At 39.5% G+C, this 27,254-nt stretch overlaps 1 protein-coding gene across 6 annotated transcripts in view; it reads right to left on the bottom strand.

Annotated features, from left to right (window-relative positions):
- KMO (kynurenine 3-monooxygenase) overlaps positions 1-23,538 on the bottom strand; it is a 30,727-nt gene extending 7,189 nt beyond the window's left edge. Inside the window, exons 1-10 of one of the 6 annotated variants that reach the window (XR_005554647.1) lie at positions 22,971-23,538; positions 21,442-21,511; positions 19,305-19,402; positions 16,449-16,538; positions 12,172-12,220; positions 10,613-10,700; positions 9,620-9,785; positions 9,451-9,522; positions 6,701-6,822; positions 4,582-4,694 (exon numbers count right to left, since the gene is read on the bottom strand). Coding sequence is in view for 5 of the 6 variants with exons in the window: in XM_039326309.1 (XP_039182243.1) it covers positions 4,582-4,729; positions 6,701-6,822; positions 9,451-9,522; positions 9,620-9,785; positions 10,613-10,700; positions 12,172-12,220; positions 16,449-16,538; positions 19,305-19,402; positions 21,442-21,511; positions 22,971-23,024 (957 nt within the window). In the remaining variant the exon portion in view is untranslated. Of the gene's footprint in view, positions 1-4,581; positions 4,730-6,700; positions 6,823-9,450; positions 9,523-9,619; positions 9,786-10,612; positions 10,701-12,171; positions 12,221-16,448; positions 16,539-19,304; positions 19,403-21,441; positions 21,512-22,970 lie in introns of all 6 variants that reach the window. The other 5 variants (XM_039326308.1, XM_039326309.1, XM_039326306.1 and 2 more) reach the window with 5 other exon arrangements.
- Positions 23,539-27,254: the final 3,716 nt, after the last annotated feature.

Raw genomic sequence — 27,254 nt, 5'->3', positions numbered from 1 at the left:
TCGTCGCAGGATGGAAGCAGTTCCTAATAAGGCTGCCTTTTGCAATTGACTAATAGCGAATTTGTCAATGCCAATGGTGTTCAAGTGGTGCTCCAGTTGTTTTGGGATTGCACCCAAGGAGCCTATGACTATTGGTACTACCCTTGCTTGCTTTTGCCACAGTCTTTCTATTTCTATTTGTAGGTCTTTGTATTTTGTTATCTTCTCCAGTTCTTTCTCTTCTATTCTGCTATCTCCAGGCACTGCCACGTCCACTATCCAGACTTTTTTGTCTTTCTTATCGACAATTGTTAAGTCTGGGGTGTTATGTTGCAGGTGCTTGTCTGTTTGAATTCTGAAGTCCCAGAGCAGTTTAATTTTATCATTTTCTATGACTTTCTCTATTTTATGATCCCACCAGTTTTTGCTTACAGGCAAATGATATTTTTTGCAGATCTTCCAATGCACCATTGTTGCTACTTTGTCATGCCGCTGCTTGTAATCAGTCTGTGCAATCTTCTTGCAACAGCTTACCAAGTGGTCCACTGTTTCTTCAGCTTCTTTGCATAGGCGGCACTTACTGTCTGTTGCTGTCTTCTCAATTTTGACTTTGTATGCATTTGTCCTTAAGGCTTGGTCTTGTGCAGCCAGAATTAGTCCCTCGGTCTCTTTCTTCAATTTTCCTGCTCTTAGCCATTGCCAGGTTTTATTATTATCTGCTTTCCCAGCTATTTTTTTCATGTATTGGCCATGTAGTGCTTTGTCTTCCCATGCCTCTATTCTGTTCTTCATTTGGTCTTTCTTGTAGGCCAGTTTGGTCTCTCCAGTAGTAGTAAGCCTTCCTGATATACTAATTTCAGTGCATCTTCATCATTGTTCTTCAGATATTCTTCCAAAGCCATTTTTTCTTCTTCAACCATCTGATGTACTTGTAGCATTCCACGCCCACCTATTTGCCTTGGTAGATAAAGTCTATCAATGTCACTGCGTGGATGAAGGGCATGATTCATTGTCATTATTTTTCTGGTCTGCCTATCCATTGCTTTTAGTTCTGCTTGAGTCCAGTCCACTATTCCAGCTGTGTACCTAATGACTGGGATTGCCCAGGTGTTGATTGCCTTTATGGTATTTCCTCCATTGAGTTTGGATTTTAAGATCTTCTTCACTCTCTTGATGTATTCACCTCTAATCTTTTTCTTGACTTCAGTGTGCTTGATGTTGTCAGCTTGAAGGATACCCAAGTATTTGTAGTACTCTTCCTCATCCAGACTCTTAATGTTATTTTCGTGGGGCATCTTGATTCCTTCAGTTTTCATTATTTTTCCTTGTTTGATAGTAAGTGTGGCACATTTGTCCAAGCCAAACTCCATTACAATATCTTGGCTATATATACGGACAGTGTTGAGCAGCGATTCTATTTCAGATGATGTTTTTCCATACAGCTTCAGATCATCCATATAAAGGAGGTGGGATAGTCTGGCAGATGTTTTTGATGTTTGATAGCCATGTCCTGAGTTATTCAGTATTGTTGACAGAGGAAACAGTGCAATAACAAATAGTAATGGTGATAATGAATCTCCTTGAAATATTCCTCTCTTGATATTAACCTCTCCCAGCCTCTCACCATTGATCTGCAACTGTGTCTTCCATTGTGCCATCGATCTTTGCACAAATTTTCTGATGTTTCTACTGACTCCTGTTATTTCTAGGCACTTTATTATCCAATCATGTGGCAGAGAGTCAAATGCCTTTTTGTAGTCAATCCATGCCACATTCAGGTTGGTCTTCCTTCTCTTGCAGTTTTCCAAGATCATTTTGTCTATTAGGAGTTGATCTTTTGTTCCTCTGCTGTTGGGGCGGTTTCCTTTCTGCTCAGGTGGAAAGAGATGCTGTTTCAGCTAACACCAGTTAGTAATTTGAAAGTTGTTGGTAAGCAGGTAATTGGCCTGTAGTTACCTGGTGTTGCCCCTTTTGCTGGATTTTTCATTATTAGGTAGGTTTTCCCAGTTGTTAGCCACTTTTCAATTTCTCCTCCTTGTAGTATATTGTTGAACTGTTTGGCAATGAGTGGGTGTATAACAGTTAGATGTTTCAACCAAAACCCATGCAGTTCATCTTCACCTGGTGCTGACCAATTTTTGATTTTCTTTGCTCTTTTTTCTACCATTTTTGTTGTTATTACTAGTTCTTTCATTTCAACTTCTGTTTTATTTGCATCCACCTCTTTTAACCAAGCCGCATCCTTGTTGTATTTCTTTGGGTTATCCCATATCTGCTTCCAGAACTGCACTGTTTCTTCCTTGTCAGGTACTGACTGATTCCTTGCAGTTTCTCCATTGATGGATTGGTAGAAACGTTTCTGATTGGATTGAAATTGGAGGTTCTGCCTATAGTTTGCAATTCGAGCTTCATATCTACTGATTTTCCTGGCTATAGCTGTTATTTGTTGCTTTATTATTTCCAGTGCTTCCTTGATCTTCCTTGTTTCTAAGTGGTATTTCTTGATTAGGTATTCTTTGGTCTTCTTGTTCTTCAGCTTCTTTTCTTTCATCTGTTCTAGCTTGCTTGCATGTGATCTTAACTTGCTGATCTTATTTTCTAGTCTAACCTTCCATTTTTCTGGTGCACTGTTTGTTTGTTTTTCTTCTTTGTTGATTTTGCATCCCAGGTATTCTGTTATAACTGCAGCTGTGCTGTACATTAGTTGGTTTGTTTCTTGCAGTGAATTGGTGCTTATACTTGATATTGCAATATTTGCATCTTTTAATGCTTGTGCTAGCTGTTTCTTTGGAACAAGCTTCAATGCAGGTAGCCTTATTCTGTTGTTTTTGTGCTGTTCTAGATGCTCAGTTATTCTTTGTTTCAATTCTTTTATTTCTTTAGTTAGAGGGTTTTGTTCTTCCTGAGGTAGAGGTGCCTGGATTTCCAAATGAGAACAGTTGTATATCTCTGCTGGATTCCTTCACTGCCAACTCCCCCTGGTTTGCCTCTACATTCTGAATTACTTCTGGTAAGGCTTTGATTTCTTTGCCCTGGGTAAACCTTTGCAGTTCGTCCAATTCTGTTTCTGTGAATATTTTATTTCGTGTTATAAATCGGCGTTGATCTGCTAGTCTCTGTTCTGTTATTTCTGATTCTGGATGTTGTTCTTTCCAGAACTGGTGCATTCGTTTTAGATATCCTCTTCTTGTTGGACTTGATCTGTAGTAACAGATCATTATTTCTTTGTTTTCCATCACTGTGTATCTGCGACGGGTAAACACCTTTTCTTCCAGTAGTTCTGCAGCTGCTGGCCCTGGTTGCTCAGCCAACAGTCCTGAGTCCTGTAACCCATTTTTCACCAGATATCCAGGAACTCCAATATCTAGTGCGGACCTTGTTAACCCGGGCGACGTCCGAGCCGGTATGGCATTCTGAAATTTACGTCTCACCATATTTTTTATGGGAGAGACACTCTTTGTCTGACTCCTCTGATGAGACCTGTCCAGTATGGTTGAACCTCTGGCATAGCTCTCATCTTCCTCAGAGTACACAAGCCCCACAACCACGTCAAGGTAGTGCCTCACTGGGGGATTATTATTATTATTATTATTATTATTATTATTATTATTATTATTATTAATTTAAATTTGGTTCTAAAAACAGACTGTACTTGGTATCCTGTATAAAACATACTACTTTAAGTCTCTGCATTTCTCCTTTCTCTGGAACTAGTAATTATATCATTCTTCCTCTGTTTCTTTTCTACTTGTAGAAAGATTACATACTTGTAATCTTCCCTTGAGGTCTAGGTTTTGCATCAGCATCTCAAACTAGCCAGTCCAGAAAGGGAAAAACTGGAGTCTTGGCAGCAGAAGCTACACCAATATTCTACACTCACATCCTGAACTTCCTGCTATATTACTACTCTAGTTCTATCTTTCATTACTTTTTAGTCGCTCCTTCTTCTTCACTCTTCCCATGCTAGAAGTAATATATAATCACCTCCAATATATGCAGTAACTCTTCCTTTTCTAAGCCAAAGCCCATGATACCTTGGTTCAAATTCCCCAAGATAGCCACAAAGTAGACTAAACAACACAACTAGGAATTGAATCCTTCTGTATAATTCAGGAACAATAGTGACTATAAACAGCAGACAGTCATTGAGCAGCTGGAGGCTGATACAGAACTTATCGTCCCTCCTACTCCAAATATAGTGTTCTTTCCCACATCTCCCTCTTTATAATGAAGATTTTGCCTTCCTTTTCTCATGCTCACTTGTTAATAGATGTGGCACGTTTACATTCTCTGCATTCCTGCTCCAAGTCTCTCCTGCCCTAAGAAAAACTTGACACCTCGCGATCCCTTTGCCCCATTGCTTGGCAGCTTTCCTCTTACTCTCACCCCTTTTTTCCTTGTTCTGTGAGCAACTGCAGATGAAATAGGGTACCACTTTTTTTTTAATTGGCTAGCTCCTCCACTCCTTCAGATTAGCAATGAGGACAATTCTGCAATTATCTGAAACTGCTGCATAGGGTGGAAGTTGATAGCCGCAAAGAAGCACGCTTTACCAAGGAAGACAAACAGCAAAATTTCAGTTGCAAGGATTCTTTCACTTACAGCATTCATGCCTTGGCCATAAAAGGGTACAACGGCGTGTGCAGCATCTCCCATTAGCATGCATTGAGAGCCAATGTGATATGATGAGCATTTCACCGACACCATCGCCTGAGCTGGTAGCACAAAGTAATCTTGCATCAGTTCGCACCTGAAATTTCAAAGTGCTGTATCTCTGATTAAATGCTAAATAAACATTACCATTTGATAACTGAATGGAATGTGGATATTTTAAAAGCTGTAAGGAGAGAGGGCAATGAGGTTTGGCATTACTATTTTTTAGATACCCAACAAGTAGCAATGTATAAGGTCAGAACTTCAAAGAAAAATTATATATGTGTGTTTTCTGAGGTTTTTGCGGGTGTTTGTATGTAGGTCTTTGGTTATTTGGGTTTTCTCCCGCGTCAAATTGGAAGTGTCTTGGTGACATTTCGATGAAGTCCCATTCGTCATCTTCAGGCTGGTGTTTTCAGCTTCGTGCTTCTAGGAGCAATCCTAGAATCCTGGTGTTTTCGGCTTCGAGCTCCTAGAAACACGAAGCCGAAAACACCAGCCTGAAGATGACGAATGGGACTTCGTCGAAACGTCGCCAAGACACTTCCAATTTTACGTGGGAGAAAACCCAAAACAACCAAAGACCTACATATATATATATATATATATATATATATATATATATATATATATATATATATTTGTTTTCTGAGGTTTTCGCGGGTGTTTGTATGTAGGTCTTTGGTTGCAGACCACAGCTGCATCATCAGCCACTTTAAACCCCTCCAATCCATACATGAAGCAAACTGACACCCTCCATGAAGAGGAGACACAACCACGAACGAGAAGCCAAAAAATAGTATCGCATGGAGGATGCGATATGCTGGGAACAGTGGGGGGAAATAAAATTGTGGATGAGATTGGTGGCAAGGATTGTGGGGGGATTGAAGGAGTGACAGGATTGAAGAATGCAAATGAGTGCGATGCGTGCCGGAGGAGTGGAGGAGAGAAAGGTCCCAAGGAACACAGAAAGAAGAATCAATTCAATAGTGCAGAGGACCCTTTAATTTTGAGAAACACACATTGCCTATATGACTCAGGAACTAAAGGGAGGGAGAAAGTGGGTGGTTGTGTGGATGTAAGTAAGAGCTATAAGAAAGAATCACTGAAGGCTGTAAGTGAAGCAAGGATTAGTCGGCCTGGACCTGTTACAAGGTCCATGCGTAGAGTTTAGGTGTGGCTATACTTATAAGCAGGTTTCCTCACTAGCTAGCTTGTATTCTGACAATGATGGCAGGTGCTAGCCATTGAAAGCTAGGTGGATGTAAGTAAGAGCTAAAAGAAAGAATCACTGAAGGCTGTAAGTAAAGTAAGGATTAGTTGGCTTGGACCTGTTACAAGGTCCATGCGTAGGGTTTAGGTGTGGCTATGCTTATAAGCAGGTTTCCTCACTGACTGGCTTGTATCCTGACGATGATGGCAGATGTTAGCCATCGAAAGCTTGATTTTATTTATTAAAACCTTGGTGTTTTACTTCCTGGTGATCGCTTTCCTTTTTTACTGAAATATATATATATATATATATATATATATATATATATATATATATATATATATATATATATATATATATATATATACATTGTCTTAAACTATTCTTATTATTGATCTGCATTATGATATAACATTGAAAATAATAAATGTATAATTAAGTCCTAATATAAATCAAAGATTCAATAAAATACAATATACAAATTGGGGTTGGAGGACAGCTGAATTGTGGTAGGTGGTTGTTTTGATCTTTACTTGCTTTTTTAACATTCAAACAGTGTTTATTTTTCTGAGTTAAATTTTTATAAACCACCTTGGATTGCAGGACAATTTATAGAAAACCCATCTCAGAATCTTTTTTTTTTTTTAGAGTAAAGACTAAAGTAATAAGTGGAAATTAAAGCACAATGGTAAGCACTGCACAAAGAACAGAATCAATGACTTCCATGTCTATCATAATCTCTGCTAGAGCTTACTCTGTCATGTGCAATAGCTCACTAATGCTTAGATGCTTTTATTCTTAGATTAGGGCTTGTTTTGTTTTGATTTGATTCATAGTAGCTAGATTAAAACTTACTCTCCTATTAGAGGAATTGAGTCTGGAAAATAAGTTTTGAAGAAATTCAGCACTTGCTCTCCTGTGGCAAGCTTTTCAAAATCATCAAAGGGCATGAAGAGCGTACAGGTGAATGATTTATCCTATGAATTAAAATAGATAAAATACATGAAAACCTGAAAAGAATTTTGGTTCAGTCTAATCCTAAAACTAGTTCCCTGCAAGATAAAAAAAATAAATATATATTGATTCAGTTTTGTTAAGTTCACTTATTTGAATACACATACACAATACATATACACATATATTTATATGCATCTAAATTCTATAATTTTCTATGTTATTTCTTGAGGCTTTCAGTAAAAAAAAGAGTGTCCCACTCTTTTCAGAGGTACTGCACTTACTTTAGGGGCTTCCCCCATTCCTTGACTGAAATGCTATCCACCTTCTTCAAAAGGTAGAAAACTACAGCAATATATTGTATCTCCATTGCCAAAGGCTTATATTTTATTGGCTCTGTTCATTGCTAGTCAGCCAACCTTCCTGGCTGACAAAGTCTACAGTTTTCTTTATCTTGAGGGTGTTCCTGGGTGATATCAAATAAATGCTGCTTTGGGCTACAGCAACAACAGTATAGCTAAGGATGATTTAAGCCTGATTTACTGATGGATTGGCAAAGAGCTGAAGACAATCTCTTGGGACATAAGAAAATGCTGTTGCCCAGGCATGTTATTAGATGCTTGTGGGGAGATACCCACAAATTTTTATCTGTCATCTTGGTGAACTTGGAGATCATTAAGATGAATGAGATGTTAATCACATTCCAAGGATTTAATAGTTTGAAAATTAATGAAACAGGCATTCAAAAATGAAATATTTATTTATTGCTTGCCCATGTTTGGACAGCAACCATCAGCAATGTCAATCTAGTCATTTTCTTTTATTCCATATTTTTAAAAACTCACCCCAAAACTGTCTGTTAGAAACTAGGTGTGTACAGAATATATTGATGTCATCTGCCCACAGGCAGAGAGAAAGGATGGGCTATGTCAATCTAGTCCAGTGGTTCTCAACCTTTTTAATGCCGCGACCCCCAACCGGTCGTAAGTCAAGGACTACTCAACCGGTCGTAAGTCGGGGACTACTCAACTGGTGCAGCCCTGTTTGCAGAATGGGACTTTTGGCGGGCTCAGCAGGGCAGAGACAGCCTGGACAATTCCTATTGGCTTTTGAAAGCCAATAGAATTAGACTCTATTCAAGAGAGTCTATTCTATTGGCTTTCAAAAGCCAATAGAATAAAAGGGAGTAGCACAGCTAAGGAAAAGGGGGGAAAATGGCGGACTGCGTTGTTTGGTGACCCCCGTGAAATGGTCGTTCGACCACAAATGGGGTCCTGACCCACAGGTTGAGAACCACTGATCTAGTCTATCAAGTCTGTGAAGAAAAACAAGTTGAGCAATGAAATAATTCTTAATCCTGTCGGTTGAAACTAAAGCCAGAAAAGAGAGAGCTGATCTTTTCTAACCTCTGAACCACACACTTCTACTCTATGATTCTGAATTACTGAAGGGTGACTCATGTTTATTTGATTGATTTTGCAGTCAGCCCTCTAGTGATATATTGTAGAATTCAGCAGGAAAACACTTAAAGTTGGGAAAGAAAATAAATCCTTAGAATAGTTTCATTACTGAATCACACCTGTCCAACCTGGGTGGAACAGCAAAAGCTCTTTTTCAATCTATTTTAAGAAATGAAATAGAAAAGTTGGTTTTGGCTGTCATGAGATAGGTTTTGCAATTACTGCATTTTTTATTTGATAAGGCTATCTTTTGGAAGAAAGAAGGGGACATAATAGGTAATAGCTGATATTTAACTCCATCTGTTACACTCTTCCTTCGCCCCCAAAAATGACCATTTGAACTGTTCTTTTCTAGAATATGCTGTACTGCATCACAGAGAAAATAGAAACTTCTGAACTCTTACACACTAACCGAGCTGTCAACGCTGCAAATATTGTATATTCTTGCTTTGACAATATGCAGAACTGTATGGTATTTTTTGGGTGAATACAGAGCAGAAGGGGGGTGGGAGTAAAGCCCGGGAGAGAAAGAGGAAGGAAACCTTTGACCTTCACACTAATTGGATAATGTGATATATGACAGCTAATTTAGGGAGGGAGCATGCTGATAATTTAACTGCTCAGAGGAAGAGAACTTAGATCTTAGCATAAACTTTGTTATGCCTGTGCCGACATTTTGAAACAATAAAAGACTATTAGGGAAATCAATGCCTGGAAGTTCTTTGAAGTGTTTCATTAGCCGGAACCATAACACAAGCTTTTAAAATAGCAATTCTGATGATTGCAATTAATTTAACATCTTAGTGCAGTGTGCAGGTGGTGCTTCCTTCCCTCCACTTTGTGACTCCTCCTAAAATCACCCTTCAGGCTGTAATGAGCTGGGCTGGGAACGCTCTCGTATAAGAGAGAACAGTTGTGAATGAGTGAATCCACCCAGGCAATTCAGTAGTTGGAGTCAGAAATCACCTGCCAGTAGCAATAAGAGAGGATATATGAATGGGAATGAATTAATGAGCCATGACTGGAGTGTAGGAATGGAAATTGTATCAGGAAAAATGTAGACATGCAGTTCCAGGCATGCAATCCCTAACACTATGTGCTTCCAGGAAGCCAGCATTGGCTGGAACTGATTGTCCAGACCAAACCCAGGTTCCAGAATATCAGAGATGAAAGATGCATTAGGTCTCTTACCAGGTTTGGCAGTGCAATCATCATGAATGTGTTCCTAGGCCAAATGTGAAGATAGTTTGCCTCCATTGCAAACTGAAAGAACAAAAAAAGTAATGAAAAGATATCTGTCAATGCCAGTGTACCTTATGAACTGGAAACAGGAGAAACAATGTGAATTTTCACTACCTACATCTCCATTTTTTGGAGGAATTTTCAGTTCCAGGTATCCATGTGGAATATACACTTGGCTGTAATCAAACCGTGTTTGTCTCATAAATTGCTTCCTAACTGTGGAAAAAGCTCCATCACAGCCCACAATTAAGTCACAGGTGACCTCTTTAGTCATTTGGTCTGATCTGTAAGAAAACACAAAAAGTACCATTAGTATGTTTATTCAGTTATTTATAAGGTATAAATAAATATTGCAGTATATTGAGTAGTGATTGATTGTGACTTCTGTTAGCTTAGATCTCTCTTGAAGCACTAAGTTTAAAGAACATACTTTTTTTTCCTACTTGACTCTTTCAGATTTGGGGAAAAGGAAGTAAGGGAAGCTATTTCTGAAACAGGAATTTTGACATCCAATAGTTATCCTAAAATGATTTTTTTAATTTATATTTTAATGTAACAACTACATGTCATTAGATTATATTGACAATAAAATCGAGTTTTAAAAATCAGGTATAATTTGTCAGTCCTATACTCCAATATTATTCATAATGGGTTTTGTGTGAGATGATTTTTTCAAATGGTCATTCCAATATGTTTCCATACATTTCATCTTATAGCTTTATTAGGAGAAGAAGAAGAGGATGAAGAGAAGACTGAGTGAATGCATAAAATTGGCACTTTACATTAGATTTTATTCATTTTAAAAACTTGTGAAAATGGAAATCATTGCTTGCTCATTAACAAATATATCCTGAAGTCAGCAGAAGTCCCTCCATCCAAGAGGTTATATTGTCAGGAATTTATGAAGTGCAGTCCTCTGGTTATTGATTAAACATTTTGTCATGTTTGGTTAAATTGTTAATCTTTGCTAACTTGGGGTGGGAAACCTAATAATTTTTCAATTCACACAAATACAGGCCCCCACAACAGTTGGAAAGAGTCAGTGTGGCCTATTGTTTGGGTACTGATTAATGATTAAAGTGTGCTAGGAAAATTGGAGCCATTTGATTACCCTGAAAAGGTCAGTAGCCCTGAGTCTACTTTGCAGTGAAGCAGTTTGTGCTCAAAGTTTAATTTAACATTGGGATACTTCTCAGCAGCTGTAAATAGAGGAAAAAGAAACAACATGGAATATAAACATTTAGACATTTATTTTCTTAGAGGTAGACATCTGAATAACTGTTTGCAAAAATATTTCTGTAATAAATACATTTATAGAATGTAAAACATTTTTAATCACTTCACTTTTTCCCACCCAGTCCATTCACTAAGATCTCTGTAGTTAGATGTGGGTAATTTGGCTTGACACACATGTGCCAACACAAGATTTGACTTTTCGCACTTGAGGTGATGTATATGCATCCACTTCCTAACTTCCTGCCTTCATCTCAATAATTCTAAATGTTTATTTTGCACCACAGAGACCTATCATATGGTGAAAGCCCACTCCAACATACTAATTACTTGCCCACTGTAAGCTGCCAGGACTCTACCAATTCTGAGCAACTTTCTATTATGCATGGTGAAAGTGCTGTTCTCCTATTCTTGGATGGGGGATGGGTTAGTAACCTCTACCAATGTAACTTTTGCTAGTCTCGTTATTGTTTTTCTGCAGTCTCTTTTTTTGGCTTACCACCAAATGTTTGTGTTCTAAATTCCAGCTTGAATAGAGTCTAATTCTATTGGCTTTCAAAAGCCAATAGGAATTGTCCAGGCTGTCTCTGCCCTGCTGAGCCCACCAAAAGTCCCATTCTGCAAACGGTGCTGCACCAGTTGAGTAGTCCTCGACTTATGACCGGTTGGGGGTCATGGCATTAAAAAGGTTGAGAACCACTGGACTAAATAAACTCTCTGTCTTGTAGTTATTGAAATGTTCAGCTTGTCTGAGCTTGTGGAGGTGTGTTACTTTGAAAAAGTATTTAAACCTAACAATCTGGTGGTTGACAAGCAGCGAGGGCTAATGAGTTAGCGCAGTGGTTCTCAACCTTTTTAATGCCGTGACCCCCAATTGGTCGTAAGTCAAGGACTACTCAACCGGTCGTAAGTTGAGGACTACTCAACTGGTGCAGTACCATTTGCAGAATGGGACTTTTGGCGGGCTCAGCAGGGCAGAGACAGCCTGGACAATTCCTATTGGCTTTTGAAAGCCAATGGAATTAGACTCTGTTCAAGAGAGTCTATTCTATTGGCTTTCAAAAGCCAGTAGAATAAAAGGGAGTAGCACAGCTAAGGAAAGGGGGAAAAAAATGGCAGACTGCGTTGTTTGGTAACCCCCGTGAAATGGTCGTTCGACCCCAAATGGGGTCCCGACCCACAGGTTGAGAACCACTGAGTTAGTGTCTTCAGAGGACTTTGCTGAGGTGCTGATTTTCCCTTCTCTTTCTACAGCATGCATAGACTGCTTGTGGTCTTTGCTCAAGCAAAAGGAGAAAAAGACACTCATTTTAAACAGTAAATAGCACATTCTTCTTATATCTTGACTCTATCTGAGTAATGTTTCTACATCAAACATAACGTAATTTTAAATGTGATAAATTGAGAAAGGATCAAAACTGATTAAGCCACACTTACCAGTTAATAACTCCTTATTCAAATTTGCTCTATCTATAGAGAGAATATACTGTTAAAAAGCAAACAAAACAAACAAAATAAGGCAGAGAATATTTTATATGTTTAACTATATTTGAATATATCCTTGCACACTTTTTCTAATATTTTAGCAATACAAATCTTAGATTCTTTTTCATGACCAGAGACCATGGTTAATAAAGTCCATACCAAATAATTATCATTTTGATCTGCTGGAGGACCCCATATTTTCTAGAACTCTGAGAACAGTGCTGATGGGAATATGATTTCCAGAGTCAAACTTGTTTGTAAGATAGAGTAAGGGAAGTCACAGCACAGACCATAGCAAGTGAGGCTATGAAGAGATGAAGGAAGCCAACAGTTAGAAGAAGCATCTCCAAATACGTAGAAGAAGGCAATAGAAGAGCTCTTCTGTATTTTTACCAAGAGAACCACATGCATGTGGCTGAAACTTTAGGCAAGTTTAGACACCAGATAGTGAGACATCATCACCCCTAGGTCAGAAGGCAATGTTTTGGATACTGGGAAGGAATATTGAATATTCACAGGTAAATCTGGAAGTGAAAAAACTCGCCAGATCAGAATTGCAAGGATATCTAGTCAGTGATGGTACCACCGCTGAAACTATTGGACAAGAGAATGTGAAAAGCATGAACCAAAGAAAACCTGAAATCATCAAAGCAGAAATGAAGCATACTACATTTGATGCCTTAGAATTTTAGACAAACAGGATCTGGCCACTTTAAATCCGATGATTACATTATATACTCTTCAGGATATAAGATCATATGAAGGATCAGAATAGCAATGATGCTCCAGAAGGACAATGCTACATATCAGGGATTCCCAACCCCCAGGCCATGGCCCACTACCGGGCCTTGAGCCTTTTGGAAGCAGGCCGTGGAAGTGGCGGGTGAGCACACATGCTTATGCATCCCCACTTGCATGAGCAGCGGATAAGCAAGTACATACACTCTCCATATGCTCAAGCAGCGAGTGTGTGCGCCTGCCGCTCATGCAAATGGAGTTGCGCGCGCACATGCTTGTATCCCCTCTCCCCTCCCCACCAGTCCACGAAGCCAGAAAGCTTGGGCAATTCTGCTATATATGCTTAGTTAACTCAAGGACAGGACAGAAATGTTATCTATTAGAATTAGTGGATGCCCAGCAACCATTAGTGTAATAAAATGTAATGGTATAATAAATTATTATAAATGCAAAGGTGTGTGAGAAGTCAGCTCCCCAGAGAAGGAAATATTAAAAGGGCAGAAAAATATATTTCCTTCAAGGATCTTAAAGAGACAGAAAAGCATGTCCAGTTTTCCTTGATAGCCCAAGATCTCCCTCCCCCAAGCAGAAACCAGCCCTGTACAAATGAAAATGTAAACTGTTCTGTTCTGAGCATTGGTAAGGCATTGAGATGAGGCAGGAGTAACAACAGTTGCTTCCTTATTCAATCTTCAACAGAACAACACAAAATCGCGCAGATCCCTTTTATACCCTTCTGCAGGGAGCAGCATCAACCAATCAATGCAACGTATTTTTCCCACCTTGTGCATGCACAATTGGTTGGAGACAGCCTGTCTGGCCTGGGCAGCCTCGTGGTCTGCCCGGGACTCTCTGCAGCTTCCTGCACCTGCTGTGACAATCACAGCCCAGGACATAACACCCCTCCCCTCTTATTTCAAAATACATAGAACTTGCTATTTTACATTACTACAAATCTAACACCTTTTCAATTCTTTTGAGCATGTTCTGATTTCTAAGGAACTGTTAAGCCTGCCCATCTACTAACAGGAACTTCACATAGTCCTGCAAATGCTTTGGTGGGCCTCTGGCCCACTCTGATCTTCTTGGAGCGGTTGCAAGTGCCCGGTCTACAAGCTCACCTGCCAGGCTCGGCAGACCGGGACTTTGATGCGCACTAGGTACAGGCGGTACCTAGTGGTCTGCCCGGGACTCTCTGCAGCTTCCTGCACCTGCTGTGTCAATCACAACCCAGGACATAACATAAACCATCAGGAAAGTTGGAGCCAGGAGATCAAGAGGACAAAGACCTAAAATCTGCATACCCCACCCAAACTCTAGGAGCCATTAGCCCCATCACTAAGGAAGCAGGATATGATAATAGGACTAACCCATCACCATAAAGAATACCAGAGAGGCACACCTAAACTCAGGTCAGAATATGTGTCACAGGAAATAGCCTCAAAGTTAATACCACAGGAACAGGAACCACTTCAAACAAAAGGCTAGAGAGGGAATAAAAACCTCATAATGGGTTTTGTGTGAGATGGGCTCAGGCCCTTCTCTTCTCTGGTTTTTTCTGCAAGAACCATCTTTCTGTTTCTTCAATAAACTGCAAGCTTCTTCGCGAAGCAGTCGCCATGTTGTTTATTTATCCCTGGCTTGAATGAACCAGGATGAAGACCTTTCTTTCAACAGGTGAAAGGCATTTAGGAATTCTAAGGCAAGTTACATGAAATGCTTAATACATTATCAAGCAAGCGCATAGGACTATTAATGGGCAAATAGAATATAAATATTTGAAAAATGGAAGAAGCTAGAATTAGAGGAAAATTTGGAATGCAGGAGATAGGTTGGGAAAAAATGTTTTGCTTATTCCCAACCATTGCTTTATGAAATATAAACACAGACTCTACACACAGGGATTATCAGATGCAAACCTATGTCATGGGACACAAAAAATGGAGAAGCGTATGCCACCCAGCCAGGTATTTCCAGGTACAGACTGTCAAACAGATAATGAATTTCCACTGTCAAATATAAGGATTAAATTGAAGAGAGTAAATGTGCCAGCAAGAAAGAAATAGAATTGACATGCTTAATTCATGTGAAACAGAACCTAATGAAGTAGGGGATGAGAAAAAAGATACTCTGAAAGCAAAAATGGGAAAAAAAATTCCAAAATTTCAAAGAAGAAAATATCCAAGCGGCTTTCAAAACAAACCTTCGTTATAGACAACAAAGGACGATAGATTTGGGTATCAAGAAGAACCAACAAATGACAAGCAAGAAACAGCAAGGTAGGGTATCTCAATCAGGAATCCCAACAAATAGAAGTAAAAAAAATTTAAGAAAGAGATGCTTTAATGGTCAAATACATCATAATGTATTGTATTACATAATATTGTATTATGTAATATTGTAAGCCACCCAGAATCATCTTGGACAGCGAGACAGGGTGGCATATAATATATATATATATATATATATATATATATATATATATATATATATATATATATATATATATATATATATATATAAAGTTGCCACTACGATAGGAATGCTTTGACTAATTTAATAGAAGCAGATGAAGATTAAACTGAACCCCTTTACAAACGAGATTGCAAAATGACAGAAGCTTTAGCACAGAAGGAACATATTCAGGAAATGATTTCTCTAGAAAGTGAGGTACAAAGGAAAGTACATCAGTCATCAAATAGAAAATTATGTACAGTTACAGAAGAAGAGGAAGTTAAAGTAGCTAATATCTTTGTTTGAAGAAGATGGCACAGAGGCTGAAAAGGGGTGGAATCAAAATAGGTATCCAAAACACAATTTAAGTGGTAAGGTAGCCTATATCACTCTGTTTCTTAAAAATAGAGAAGAACTGGAAGAGCCCATTTTGAAGGCTACCAAATCAAGGTTGCAATATTTTAGAATTGCTGTTGAATTTCTAGCAAAGTTTACATGAAATTACTGTACAGTATAGACTATTTGTATGAATTGCATTGAATTTGAGCCTCATCTATGGAGACAACATTTTGATTTTCACTTCTAATCCAGTAACATTTATTCATCAATGTCTGCATTATTTGAATATATATGTGAGTCCCCCAAATTTCATTCCATTCTTCCAATATGCTATCACATTTTAGAAAAAGGGAGAGAGAGAGAACAAGAATACATATATAAGAGCAAGGATGATTGTTATAGGCTAGATTAGGATAACTAGTCCACAGGTGTATCTTTCTATCCTCTTCTAGACAAAGCAATATAACAAAAGGGAAATCTACTGTGTGCCATGCACGCCTGCTGATCCCACTTTTCACTGAGAGCAATGCTAAAGATCGGTACAATGTTGGAAGAGGCCATTTGTGTCCTCTTACTTCCAGAAAATAGACAGCAGTGCCTCTGTTCATAATAGTAGCCGGCTTTTCATTAGTCACATCATACAAAAGTATGCAAAAATAAAACACAAAAGTTAACGTGTTTTGACTGATTTAACATACCTGGCTTTTTGTTCCATAAAAAATTGTATACCTTTTCCCTGAGCAAGTGTGAATTCTCCTTCCCTTCATGGGGATGCCTTTAGACACAATCTGAAATGTAAAAAAAGGGATTTTTTTAAATATTGAAATTGTTTTAATGCTGCATGCAATTTCTTCTTATATTGAGGGGAGGGGCAACATGACCAGTGAAACAAAGTTAAAAAACAGTGGTCTCTGAATATTGTTTGGTTTGGAAGCAAATTAGTTTTAACTATGGTGGAGTACTTTTTTAGAAACTTGAAATGTTTTGGCAGCCCTTTTATGAAAAGCAAGCATCGCTCCTTATCAGAGACTGTATCATATTCTCAAGCTCAAATGTGCCCACTTGCCTAAGTAGGTTTGTAACTCAGCTGTCAGAGAGAAGAAGGAATCAACCTACTCCAAAGCATCTGAGGGCAGAAAATGAAGTGTTGGGTGGAAGATAATTAAAGAGAGATCCAGCCCAGAACTAAGGAGAAATTTCCTGAAAGTGAGAACTATTAACTTGTGGAATGGCTTGCCTTCAGAAGGTATGGATGCTCCATCACGGGATATTTTCAAGAAGAGACTGGACAGCCATTTGTATAGAAAGGTATAGGGTCTGCTGCTCAAGTAGGGGACTTGACTAGAAGACCTCCAAGATCTCTTCAAACCCTATTATTCTATGTTCTATAAGTTCTATCTGTACTGACTTGCAACATATCCTCCTATCCTTGTTATTATTGATAATCCAGAGTCATTGCACATGAGATGGGCAGCAAATAAATTTAATAATTGATTAATTAATAAATAATCTTTCTATCTAAAATTTAACAATTCAAGACTGCCCTCAAAATGATCACCGGCCATATTCTACCCCTGTTAATTTTCTGTTGCATATTGTATATACGTTTGTAGTTTTCTCCTGCCTGATAATTAAAACATCCAAAAGGGAGATGGAATAATTCCCTCTTAAATTAATCTATTCTCATAGTCAAAAGTTAATACTTTCTTCCAGCATTTCAGTTCTTCCTTCCATTTATTCCATGTTTTGCAACTGCCACAGCTCATGGAGCATTGGGCTGTAAAGGATGCTGAGAATTCTCTGCTTCTCTGGATGTTGCTAAGCGCCTTCTCTACCAGCACAGATGCTTCTTCAAGAACCACAGGAGCTTTCCATATATGTCAAGACATCATGGAGCATCTCAGAAAGGTTCAAGTAATCCAAGACTGGAAGTCCCCAAGGAAAGAAAAAGAGATGTGTAGTGGTTTTGGGAGTTCACAAACATCTACCACCTATCTTGCCTTCTCACACCTTGCTGCTCCCATGTCTAAACTACTCTAAGAGCCTTTCCTAGGGGGTCATGAAGTGCAGTGGAATTTCCATTGCCTAAAGGCAATGTTTGTGTCATTCCTCCTTCTACACCAGTCTACCTCTTCATGGTTGAGGCCAGTGTCTCCAGTATGACTATTATAGCAGTCTTCCTGAACCCCACACCACCAATCTACCAGCCTTGCCCTTTCATTCAAAGAAGCTGATCCTGGCTGAAGTCAACTATATCATCTGAGAGAAAGAACTGCTTGCTATCAAAGATACCTTCACATTGTCCAGTCTGTCATCAGGCTAATTATATCTTGTTAGAAACTATTGGGCTCTTTCAAACTATCAGTGTCCTCAGGCCCCTGGAAGATCCCTTCCATGGACTTTATTACCACTCCTGAGGATTTGCCACCAAATGATGGTGGTGGATCATTTCACTAAAATGGGGCACTTCATCCCTTTCAAGGATCTTAACTACCAAGGGGATTGCCAATCTGTTTTTCCATCATCTTTTCAGATGTATAGCTTGCCTATTTGTATTACCTGTATCTTTATTATATGGTCTATTTCACTGGCAGGTTCTGGAACATGGATCTCTACCTGTCCATTACATATCATTATCTAAACTGTACACCATTCATAACATATTCCACTAAAAAGTACTGGCAGTCAAGGAATAATGTGAACCCCCAATGGCTTGTGGACTTTCATCAAGCAAGACCATCCCTGAAAAGTCAATGACTGAATTCCTGCAAAGTCAAACACAATAGCTAACAGTATGATGTATAGTTCTGTAGAGAGTATGACTTTGATGGGGATATGCAAGCTTTGTTGCCAAGGCAACAAGGGATAAAAGATATCCAGAATGTCCTGATAATGCTTGGAAGTATCTTAGAAAAAAAAAACCTCCCCAAGTTACTGAAATATGAAGAGGTACAGCGTAGCAAAGTGTGACTTGCAAGATTCTAGTATCATAGCTAATCTCAAAATTATAAAAGTAGTTGTAGGCTACCAGTGGAGTTGATTTTTTTTCTCTGTTCTATCTAGTGTGGCTGACAGTCCCTTTCTCATCTGGCACAGATCAATCCCATCACCTAAAGCTCTTACTTCCACCTTTCCTTTTCATAATTCCTCTTCTGTTTCCTTGAATCTGCCTGCACACATACTTCTCATCCTGCCCTGCTCTTGGTGCGCACCTCTGATCCAAGCCCCCTTTTGGTGTGGTGCTCAACTCCAACTCCTCTGCAAACTTTGTATGCTGTACCCACACTGTGCCTATACTCTGCCTGGTGACTAATCCAGCTTCTGGAAAATGACATCAGCCTGCTTTTCAATGTGAGATACAGAGATAGGGGCATTACAATAAATGACTGGGTTTATTAAAATATATAAGTATATATTATTTGTAAATGTTTACGTTATGGTGGACAAAATCCTTCATACTCTGCCCTAGAAATGTTATTATAAATAAACAAATAAATAGTCCTCCTATAATCCACCAGCCACAGAGAATGTTAGATCTTTATCTTTAAGGTCACCTGATCTTCCATTCCAACTGCCTTGAGAGCTTCCCGTCCCCTGTGAGACAAGGCCAAATTAATGCTCCTGCCACGAGTTACACTTGAACTACGGATATCTGAAAAGAAATGAACCATTTATTATATACATTCAGATATTATAATTACTAGTATGAAAAATGTTCATAATTCCTTTTACTCACTTTCCAAATATTGACTTGTGCCAGGGTAGAATTATGCAATTTTTCCCATTAAGGATAGCAGAAGAGTATGCTTGGCATGTTTATTTATAATTTATTTATTTATAAAATGTATTGGCTACCCATCTTACCTTAGGGTAACTCTCTATTGTACCTCATGATGGGCATCCTTTTTGTGGTGGGAGTATCAGTCTGTATGACTGAAAACATGTATAATGAAAACAACCCCAGGGCAATTTTTCTGCCCTTTGGGGAATGGCTTTACACAATGGGGAGTTGAGGGGTTTCATTGCAATGTTGTTTACATCATTCTGACTCTCTTGCCCTCCCTTTTTGAATGTTGAAGGACAATGGATTGCTTTTCAAACACAGAGATTCAATCTCCCCCGCCCACACACACACACACACTATTGATTCCATAGGATTTGCTGACCTCCTTCTTGTGCATGACACCAGCCAGAAGAAAACATCTGGTCACAGAACTGCAGAAGGGTCTGCCTGTATCTCTTTTCCTCTGCCCCCTCCCCGCCCCAGCACTTTTTTTGTTATCTGAGTAGAATTGTTTTTTTAAAACAGTATTGAATCACCAGCAATGTAAAGAATGAAGCTAGCGTTTTTTTTTTTCTGCTTGATCAAAACACTCAGCAAGCATAAATGCAGCCACACACACACTCCGGGTTGTGAACCCATTTCAACTTATCACCAAGAAAGCAGAACTCTTGAAGCAGGCATTGTCTCAAAAGGAACTTTTATTAGGGACTAGTGATAGCAGGGAGTGTAAGGCGAGATCTGAAGAAAAGCCCGTGTGAATGATATAATTAAAGCAAGCAATATGCCCTCTCCCATCAAAATCATAATGTCCGTTTGAACTCCAGCCAATCCACAGGTGGCTCGATGGCCGTCTGACTGGTACGGTAGGCGTGCATCTCAAGGTCTTCTCCAGCTTTTGTTTCCTTGCAACTGTCTCCTGGATAAGGAGATGCATTCCATACTCAAAAGCAGGAGGCCAGACAAAGAAAGAGGAAAGCGAAAGTTACCAACATATTTCCCCATGCATCCCCCTCCCCCAACAGAATGGCAGGCCCCAAAAGAATAGAAGGCAAAAGAGAATAGGCGAGGAGTTTTGGGGTCTGACACTAAGTTTCAGCCAATAATTGGTTTTAATGAGCTAAATTCTTACCGCTTAACAGTCTTCTAAGTTGAGGGCTGAATTGGGCACCTAGGATAACACTCTGAAAACTAATCTCAGAAATATTATATTGTTTGAATTGCTTGGAGGGCTTGGAGAACTAATAGGATAGAATTCCCCCTTTTTGAAAAGAAAAACCTGACAATGGCTGGTGGACTTCCCATCTAGGCTCTTGAAGACCCTGATTCTAGCAAGACAACTGAATATTTATATGATTTTATCTTCTCAATTTTGAGTTTATTAACATACCAAGCATATACTTTGGCTTTGGACCACACCATTTCCTTGTTCTTGGACTCAAACAATGCTGTATTTTTTCACAGTGTAATACTTGTCACTCTACTTCTCCATCCTCAATTCTGTATTCATAGGCAACATGATTGAACATACAGATTTTTCTTCTGTTTTTAAAATCACACTTCGGATAAAAGAAAGATTCTACAATTTTTTACTGATTGTGTATTTTTGATCAATGCATTTGGGTATAAATTTGCTGATGTGAACTTTAGAAGCAGGTCCTATTGCTCCAACTTGCAAATATAAGGATAACTGATGTGCTGTGTTTGATATGAAAAATCTAAACCATCACTTTAAAGTATTATTGTAAATAATGTTAATTATCAAAGTCTCTTGGTGATTTAATACTATAAAATCTCACTTCTGAAAAATGAGAAATTTCAAAAACAACATTCCAGTGAGATTTGCAAACATCCATATAAGTAGGGTTATCATTCTAAAATGTTAATGTATTATCAAGTACAGATCATACCTGATCTTGCTTCATACATTTCTACTTGGAATCCCCTTCTTGCAAAGAAAGAAGCACTTAGAGAACCCACCTGCAACAGAAGCATTGCAGTGTTTTTTGAGTCAAAAACAAAAATATACTGAAAAGGATTTGGGGGAATGCTACATGATTTTAAAATGCATACTGCATCTAAAGCCTTTTCTGTAGTGGGGAATCAAGTCAATCAAATTCCCCCCCAATTGAAATGTTTGTGTGATCCAGACTTGACAAGATGTTGATAAAATGTAAACGTTGAGGGACTTTCCTTTGCTAGAAATAATGTGAGGATTTTGAATATGCCACTTCATTGTTTCTATCCACAAAAAGAAGTTCCTTTTACAAAAAGAGTCATGAAATGCAGTGAATAAGGAAACTATTTAATCATTGTTTCTCATAACAGTCAAAGCAAGTTGAAAAATATGTTTTTGCCTTGTTATAATGTTTTCATTTTTGTGTCATGTTTTATTTTATGTTTATTTATCTGTCACACAAGCACTCTCAACTCTGTATTTAAGGCATGTCTCTGGAATTGCTTTCTTTTTTAACTTGTCCAAAACCACAAATTTTACCAACTTTTTTTATGCACAGAACCTTCCCAGTTAGGAGAAATTGGCTCTACTGAGTTGCTGCCATTCACGTCACAATATCACAGAAACTTTTAAGGAACAGACAAATGTCCTTGTTGTTTATGGGCCATATTCTAATTTTCATATTACTTTATTCTTATTTCTTTAGACACAGGGGAGACTTTATCTCTTTTAACAATAAAACAGGCCACTGTCACTTGTCCTTAATAACAAATTTTTCAGAAAGTTTCAAGAAGCTAAGTCCTATACAGAATCAAAATAAATTTCTTCCAATTCATTTTTATTAAAATAAATAACATTTCTCTCTCTCTCTCTCTCTCTCTCTCTCTCTCTCTCTCTCTCTCTCTCTCTCTCTCTCTCTCTCTCTCTTTCTCTCTCTCTCTCTCTCTCTCCTACACATAAATTCATGCCATCCGATACTCAGCAGTCATGGAAGATCGTATGATAGCTTCCTGATTTCTGCAGATTGGTGCCAATTAAAAATTAAAATGGTGTTCCAAAATATCCAATGGAATTTCAGTAGCTACAATTTACAGGGGAGAACTGCTGAAAACAAACAGGGCCAGCATTCCTACAAATACATTTCAAAAGCCATTGAGAAGCCCATATGATAAAGTGAAAATGAATGATGACATCCTTGTGAGTATACATAGCTAAGAAGATATGAAAGCAATTCTTTATCAGCACAGAATGTGCAGCTATTTTCAGCTTAAACAGATTTTTACATTTCACACTAACGCCCTCTTAAAGGCTTAAACATTTTCTGTCAAATAGACCTTTTTAGAAGATTTCCTGTTTCATTCAAATACAAAAAAAATAGCCACTATTCAACACCTAGCAACGATGATTAAGAAATGGTTTGCAATTCTGCTCAGTGACCATAATAAAAATTTTATATTTTTATAATATTTTAAAAGATCTTACCAATCCTCCCCCAACAATAGCTACTTTTTTTCTCTGTGTATTAGGAGAATCCATGGTTTGAATGTCTCTCCTTTGACTAGGCAAAGAGAGTCTGTACCCTCTTCTTGCATTCAGCAGAAAATCTTTTGCAAGGGAGGGGAAAGAGGAGGCTCCCTTCAGTTCTATGACCAACCAGATTTTGCTGAAGCAGATGACATTTTGACATCAGTTCTTCTTCGGTTGTTCATTCTGTAATACAACTTCCAGCAGTAGAATGATAGGTTACCCCTTCCCCACTGCCTCCAAGACAAGATATTTAAATCTGAACTTGGGTATCTGTTGCCTATACAGGTAATCCTCAACTTACAACCATAACTGAACTCAAAATTTCTGTTGCCATGCAAGACAGGTAAGTGAGTTTTGCCTAGTACCAAGATCAGATCTCTTTGTTCTGGAAAGGTATAAAAAGTGGAAGACATCTTTCCTGGTTGTTGCCTTCATCTCTCTACCAGCCACGAAGAGAGATGGGGTCACCCAACTCTATTTTGATCAAAATAAAAGTTGTTTGCTTGCTGAAACCTCAGCTCAGGAGTTTCTTTGGCTCTTTTAAATTCCTGAGTAATGCTGGGGCAATTGTGAGGCTAAGTGGAAAACCTTACAACATTTTTAAAAACCCACCCCAAAACTGTCTGTTAGAAACTAGGTGTGTACAGAATATATTGATGTCATCTGCCCACCGGCAGAGAGAAAGGATGGGCTATGTCAATCTAGTCTATCAAGTCTGTGAAGAAAAACAAGTTGAGCAATGAAATAATCCTTAATCCTGTCGGTTGAAACTAAAGCCAGAAAAGAGAGAGCTGATCTTTTCTAACCTCTAAACCGCACACTTCTACTCTATGATTCTGAATTACTGAAGGGTGACTCATGTTTATTTGATTGATTTTGCAGTCAGCCCTCTAGTGATATATTGTAGAATTCAGCAGGAAAACGCTTACAGTTGGGAAAGAAAATAAATCCTTAGAATAGTTTCATTACTGAATCACGCCTGTCCAACCTGGGTGGAACAGCAAAAGCTCTTTTTCAATCTATTTTAAGAAATGAAATAGAAAAGTTGGTTTTGGCTGTCATGAGATAGGTTTTGCAATTGCTGCATTTTTTATTTGATAAGGCTATCTTTTGGAAGAAAGAAGGGACACAATGGGTAACAGCTGATATTTAACTCCATCTGTTACACTCTTCTTTCACCCCCAAAAATGACCATTTGAACTCTGTTCTTTTCTAGAATATGCTGTACTGCATCACAGAGAAAATAGAAATGTCTGAACTCTTACACACTAACCGAGCTGTCAACACTGCAAATATTGTATATTCTTCTTTTGACAATATGCAGAACTGTCTGGTATTTTTGGGGTGAATACAGAGCAGAAGGGGGGTGGGGGTAAAGCCCGGGAGAGAAAGAGGAAGGAAACCTTTGACCTTCACACTAATTGGATAATGTGATATATGACAGCTAATTTAGGGAGGGAGCATGCTGATAATTTAACTGCTCAGAGGAAGAGAACTTAGATCGTAGCATAAACTTTGTTATGCCTGTGCTGACATTTTGAAACAATAAAAGACTATTAGGGAAATCAATGCCTGGAAGTTCTTTGAAGTGTTTCATTAGCCAGAACCATAACACAAGCTTTTAAAATAGCAATTCTGATGACTGAAATTAATTTAACATCTTAGTGCAGTTTGCAGGTGGTGCTTCCTTCCCTCCACTTTGTGACTCCTCCTAAGATCACCCTTCAGGCTGTAATGAGCTGGGCTGGGAACGCTCTCGTATAAGAGAGAACAGTTGGAGGAGTCAGAAATCACCTGCCAGTAGCAATAAGAGAGGATATATGAATGGGAATGAACTAATGAACCATGACTGGAGCGTAGGAATGGAAATTGTATCAGGAAAAATGTAGACATGCAGTTCCAGGCATGCAATCCCTAACACTATGTGCTTCCAGGAAGCCAGCATTGGCTGGAACTGATTGTCCAGACCAAACCCAGGTTCCAGAATATCAGAGATGAAAGCTGCATTAGGTCTCTTACCAGGTTTGGCAGTGCAATCATCATGAATGTGTTCCTAGGCCAAATGTGAAGATAGTTTGCCTCCATTGCCAGTGTACCTTATGCCAGTGTACCTAATGAACTGGAAACAGGAGAAACAATGTGAATTTTCACTACCTACATCTCCATTTTTTGGAGGAATTTTCAGTTCCAGGTATCCATGTGGAATATACACTTGGCTGTAATCAAACCGTGTTTGTCTCATAAATTGCTTCCTAACCGTGGAAAAAGCTCCATCACAGCCCACAATTAAGTCACAGGTGACCTCTTTAGTCATTTGGTCTGATCTGTAAGAAAACACAAAAAGTACCATTAGTATGTGTGTTCAGGTATTTATAAGATAAATAAATATTGCACTATATTTAGTAGTGATTGATTGCAGAAACCAGCCCTGTACAAATGCAAATGTAAACTGTTCTGTTCTGAGCATTGGTAAGGCATTGAGACAAGGTAGGAGTAACAACAGTTGCTTCTTTATTCAATCTTCAACAGAACAACACAAAATGGCGCAGATCCCTTTTATACTCTTCTGCAGGGAGCAGCATCAACCAATCAATGCAACGTATTTTTCCCACCTTGCGCATGCGCAATTGGCTGGAGACAGCCTGTCTGGCCCGGGACTCTCTGCAACTTCCTGCACCTGCTGTGTCAATCACAGCCCAGGACATAACACCCCTCCCCTCTTATTTCAAAACACATAGAATTTGCTATTTTACATTACTACAAATCTAACACCTTTTCAATTCTTTTGAGCATGTTCTGATTTCTAAGGAACATTTAAGCCTGCCCACCTACTAATAGGAACTTCACATAGTCCTGCAAATACTTTGGTGGGCCTCTGGCCACTCTGATCTTCTTGGAGCGGTTCCAAGTGCCCAGTCTACAAGCTCGCCTGCCAGGCTTGGCAGACTGGGGTTTTGATGCCCACTAGGTACAGGCAAACCCACATCATGCTGACTGGCCGGGTCCTGTAAACCCAGACCAGAGTTTCTTGGTGGGTGGAATTCCCCAGATCCATGACAGACCCCTCTTGGGAGCACTGTCCTGTAGGCACAAAGCCAGGAGACGGAGTGGCCTGAACAGCCGGTTGCATGCAATGTCCCCTGGACCCAGTGCCAGAGTCAGGAGATGCCTCATTGGCAAAACCCCTATGTGCTGAGTGCAAACCCCCGCTTTCGCAGGAAGACTGAGATCCACAATCGTGGTTATTGTTGAGTCCGTGGCGGAAAACAGACACGAGAAGCAGCTGGAGTTCTCAGTTTCATTTATTCAGCGTTCAGCTTACAGGAAGATGGCTTCAGCCTCGCCCAAACGCCTCGCAGCCTCTTATATAGGCAACTCCCGGGTAAATGGGTTACTTTTCCCGCGCCAGCACCCGCGCATGCGCACGGCGCTGGCGACAGCCTGTCTGGTCCCGGGCAGCTTTGCACCTGCCCGGGACTGCCTGCAAACGCCCGAGCCGTTTGCAAAGGCTCGGGACATAACACCCCTTTCCCCCGGGCTAAAACTACTACCAACATACAACATTTATTTTATACGACATTTTGCTCCCCAATGTTCCCACTGTTTACTGGCTTTTGCTTTGCCAGCAATGTTATGTAGTCTTCTAGGTACTTGGGAGATTTCTTTGCTCTCTGTGACCTTCTTAGCTCTGGATTACTGGCATAATTCCCCTGACTGGAGGGAGGCGTGAGCCTGTTCTCTCTATTGTGCCCTGGTGTCTTCCAAGGACTGTGCCCCGATGCCTGGCCTGCTTGCTTGCCCACCGGGCTCGTCAGGCCAGGGCTTCTGTTACTTTGTGACCTGGTTGACCTACCTAGCTGTAGACCCTCAGGCCCCTTGAAGTGATAGCCGCTGCTGGGCGTCTCTGTAGAACCTCCTAGGTCAGTCCAAGACCTGTCAGGAGGCTGTCCATTCCCTGAACCCCATTCTGTGTTCGGGCTCGTGTGGGTTTCTGTACTTTCCCAAAACTCAGGTGTTCCCTGATTTGTGCTAGGGTTGTTGTAGTCGGGACTTGGTTCCTCGACTAACTCTGTGTATGTTTGACCCCCTGTAGGATTTGGGGTAAGGTCAGGCCAACCTTGGGAATTGTGTGCCAGCTCTCTTGCGGGGAATGATTTGTTGGGATGCCCCCGGGTATCCTCCGTTGCTGGAGTGCTGTGTGATGTGTGTGGAAAGTGAGTATGCCCCCGGGGTGACTCC

Source organism: Crotalus tigris, unplaced genomic scaffold (assembly GCF_016545835.1).
Source record: "Crotalus tigris isolate CLP2741 ecotype Arizona unplaced genomic scaffold, ASM1654583v1 scf7180000024340.7048381, whole genome shotgun sequence".
Taxonomy (NCBI): domain Eukaryota; kingdom Metazoa; phylum Chordata; class Lepidosauria; order Squamata; family Viperidae; genus Crotalus; species Crotalus tigris.
This window is presented reverse-complemented; position numbering and strand designations above follow the sequence as displayed.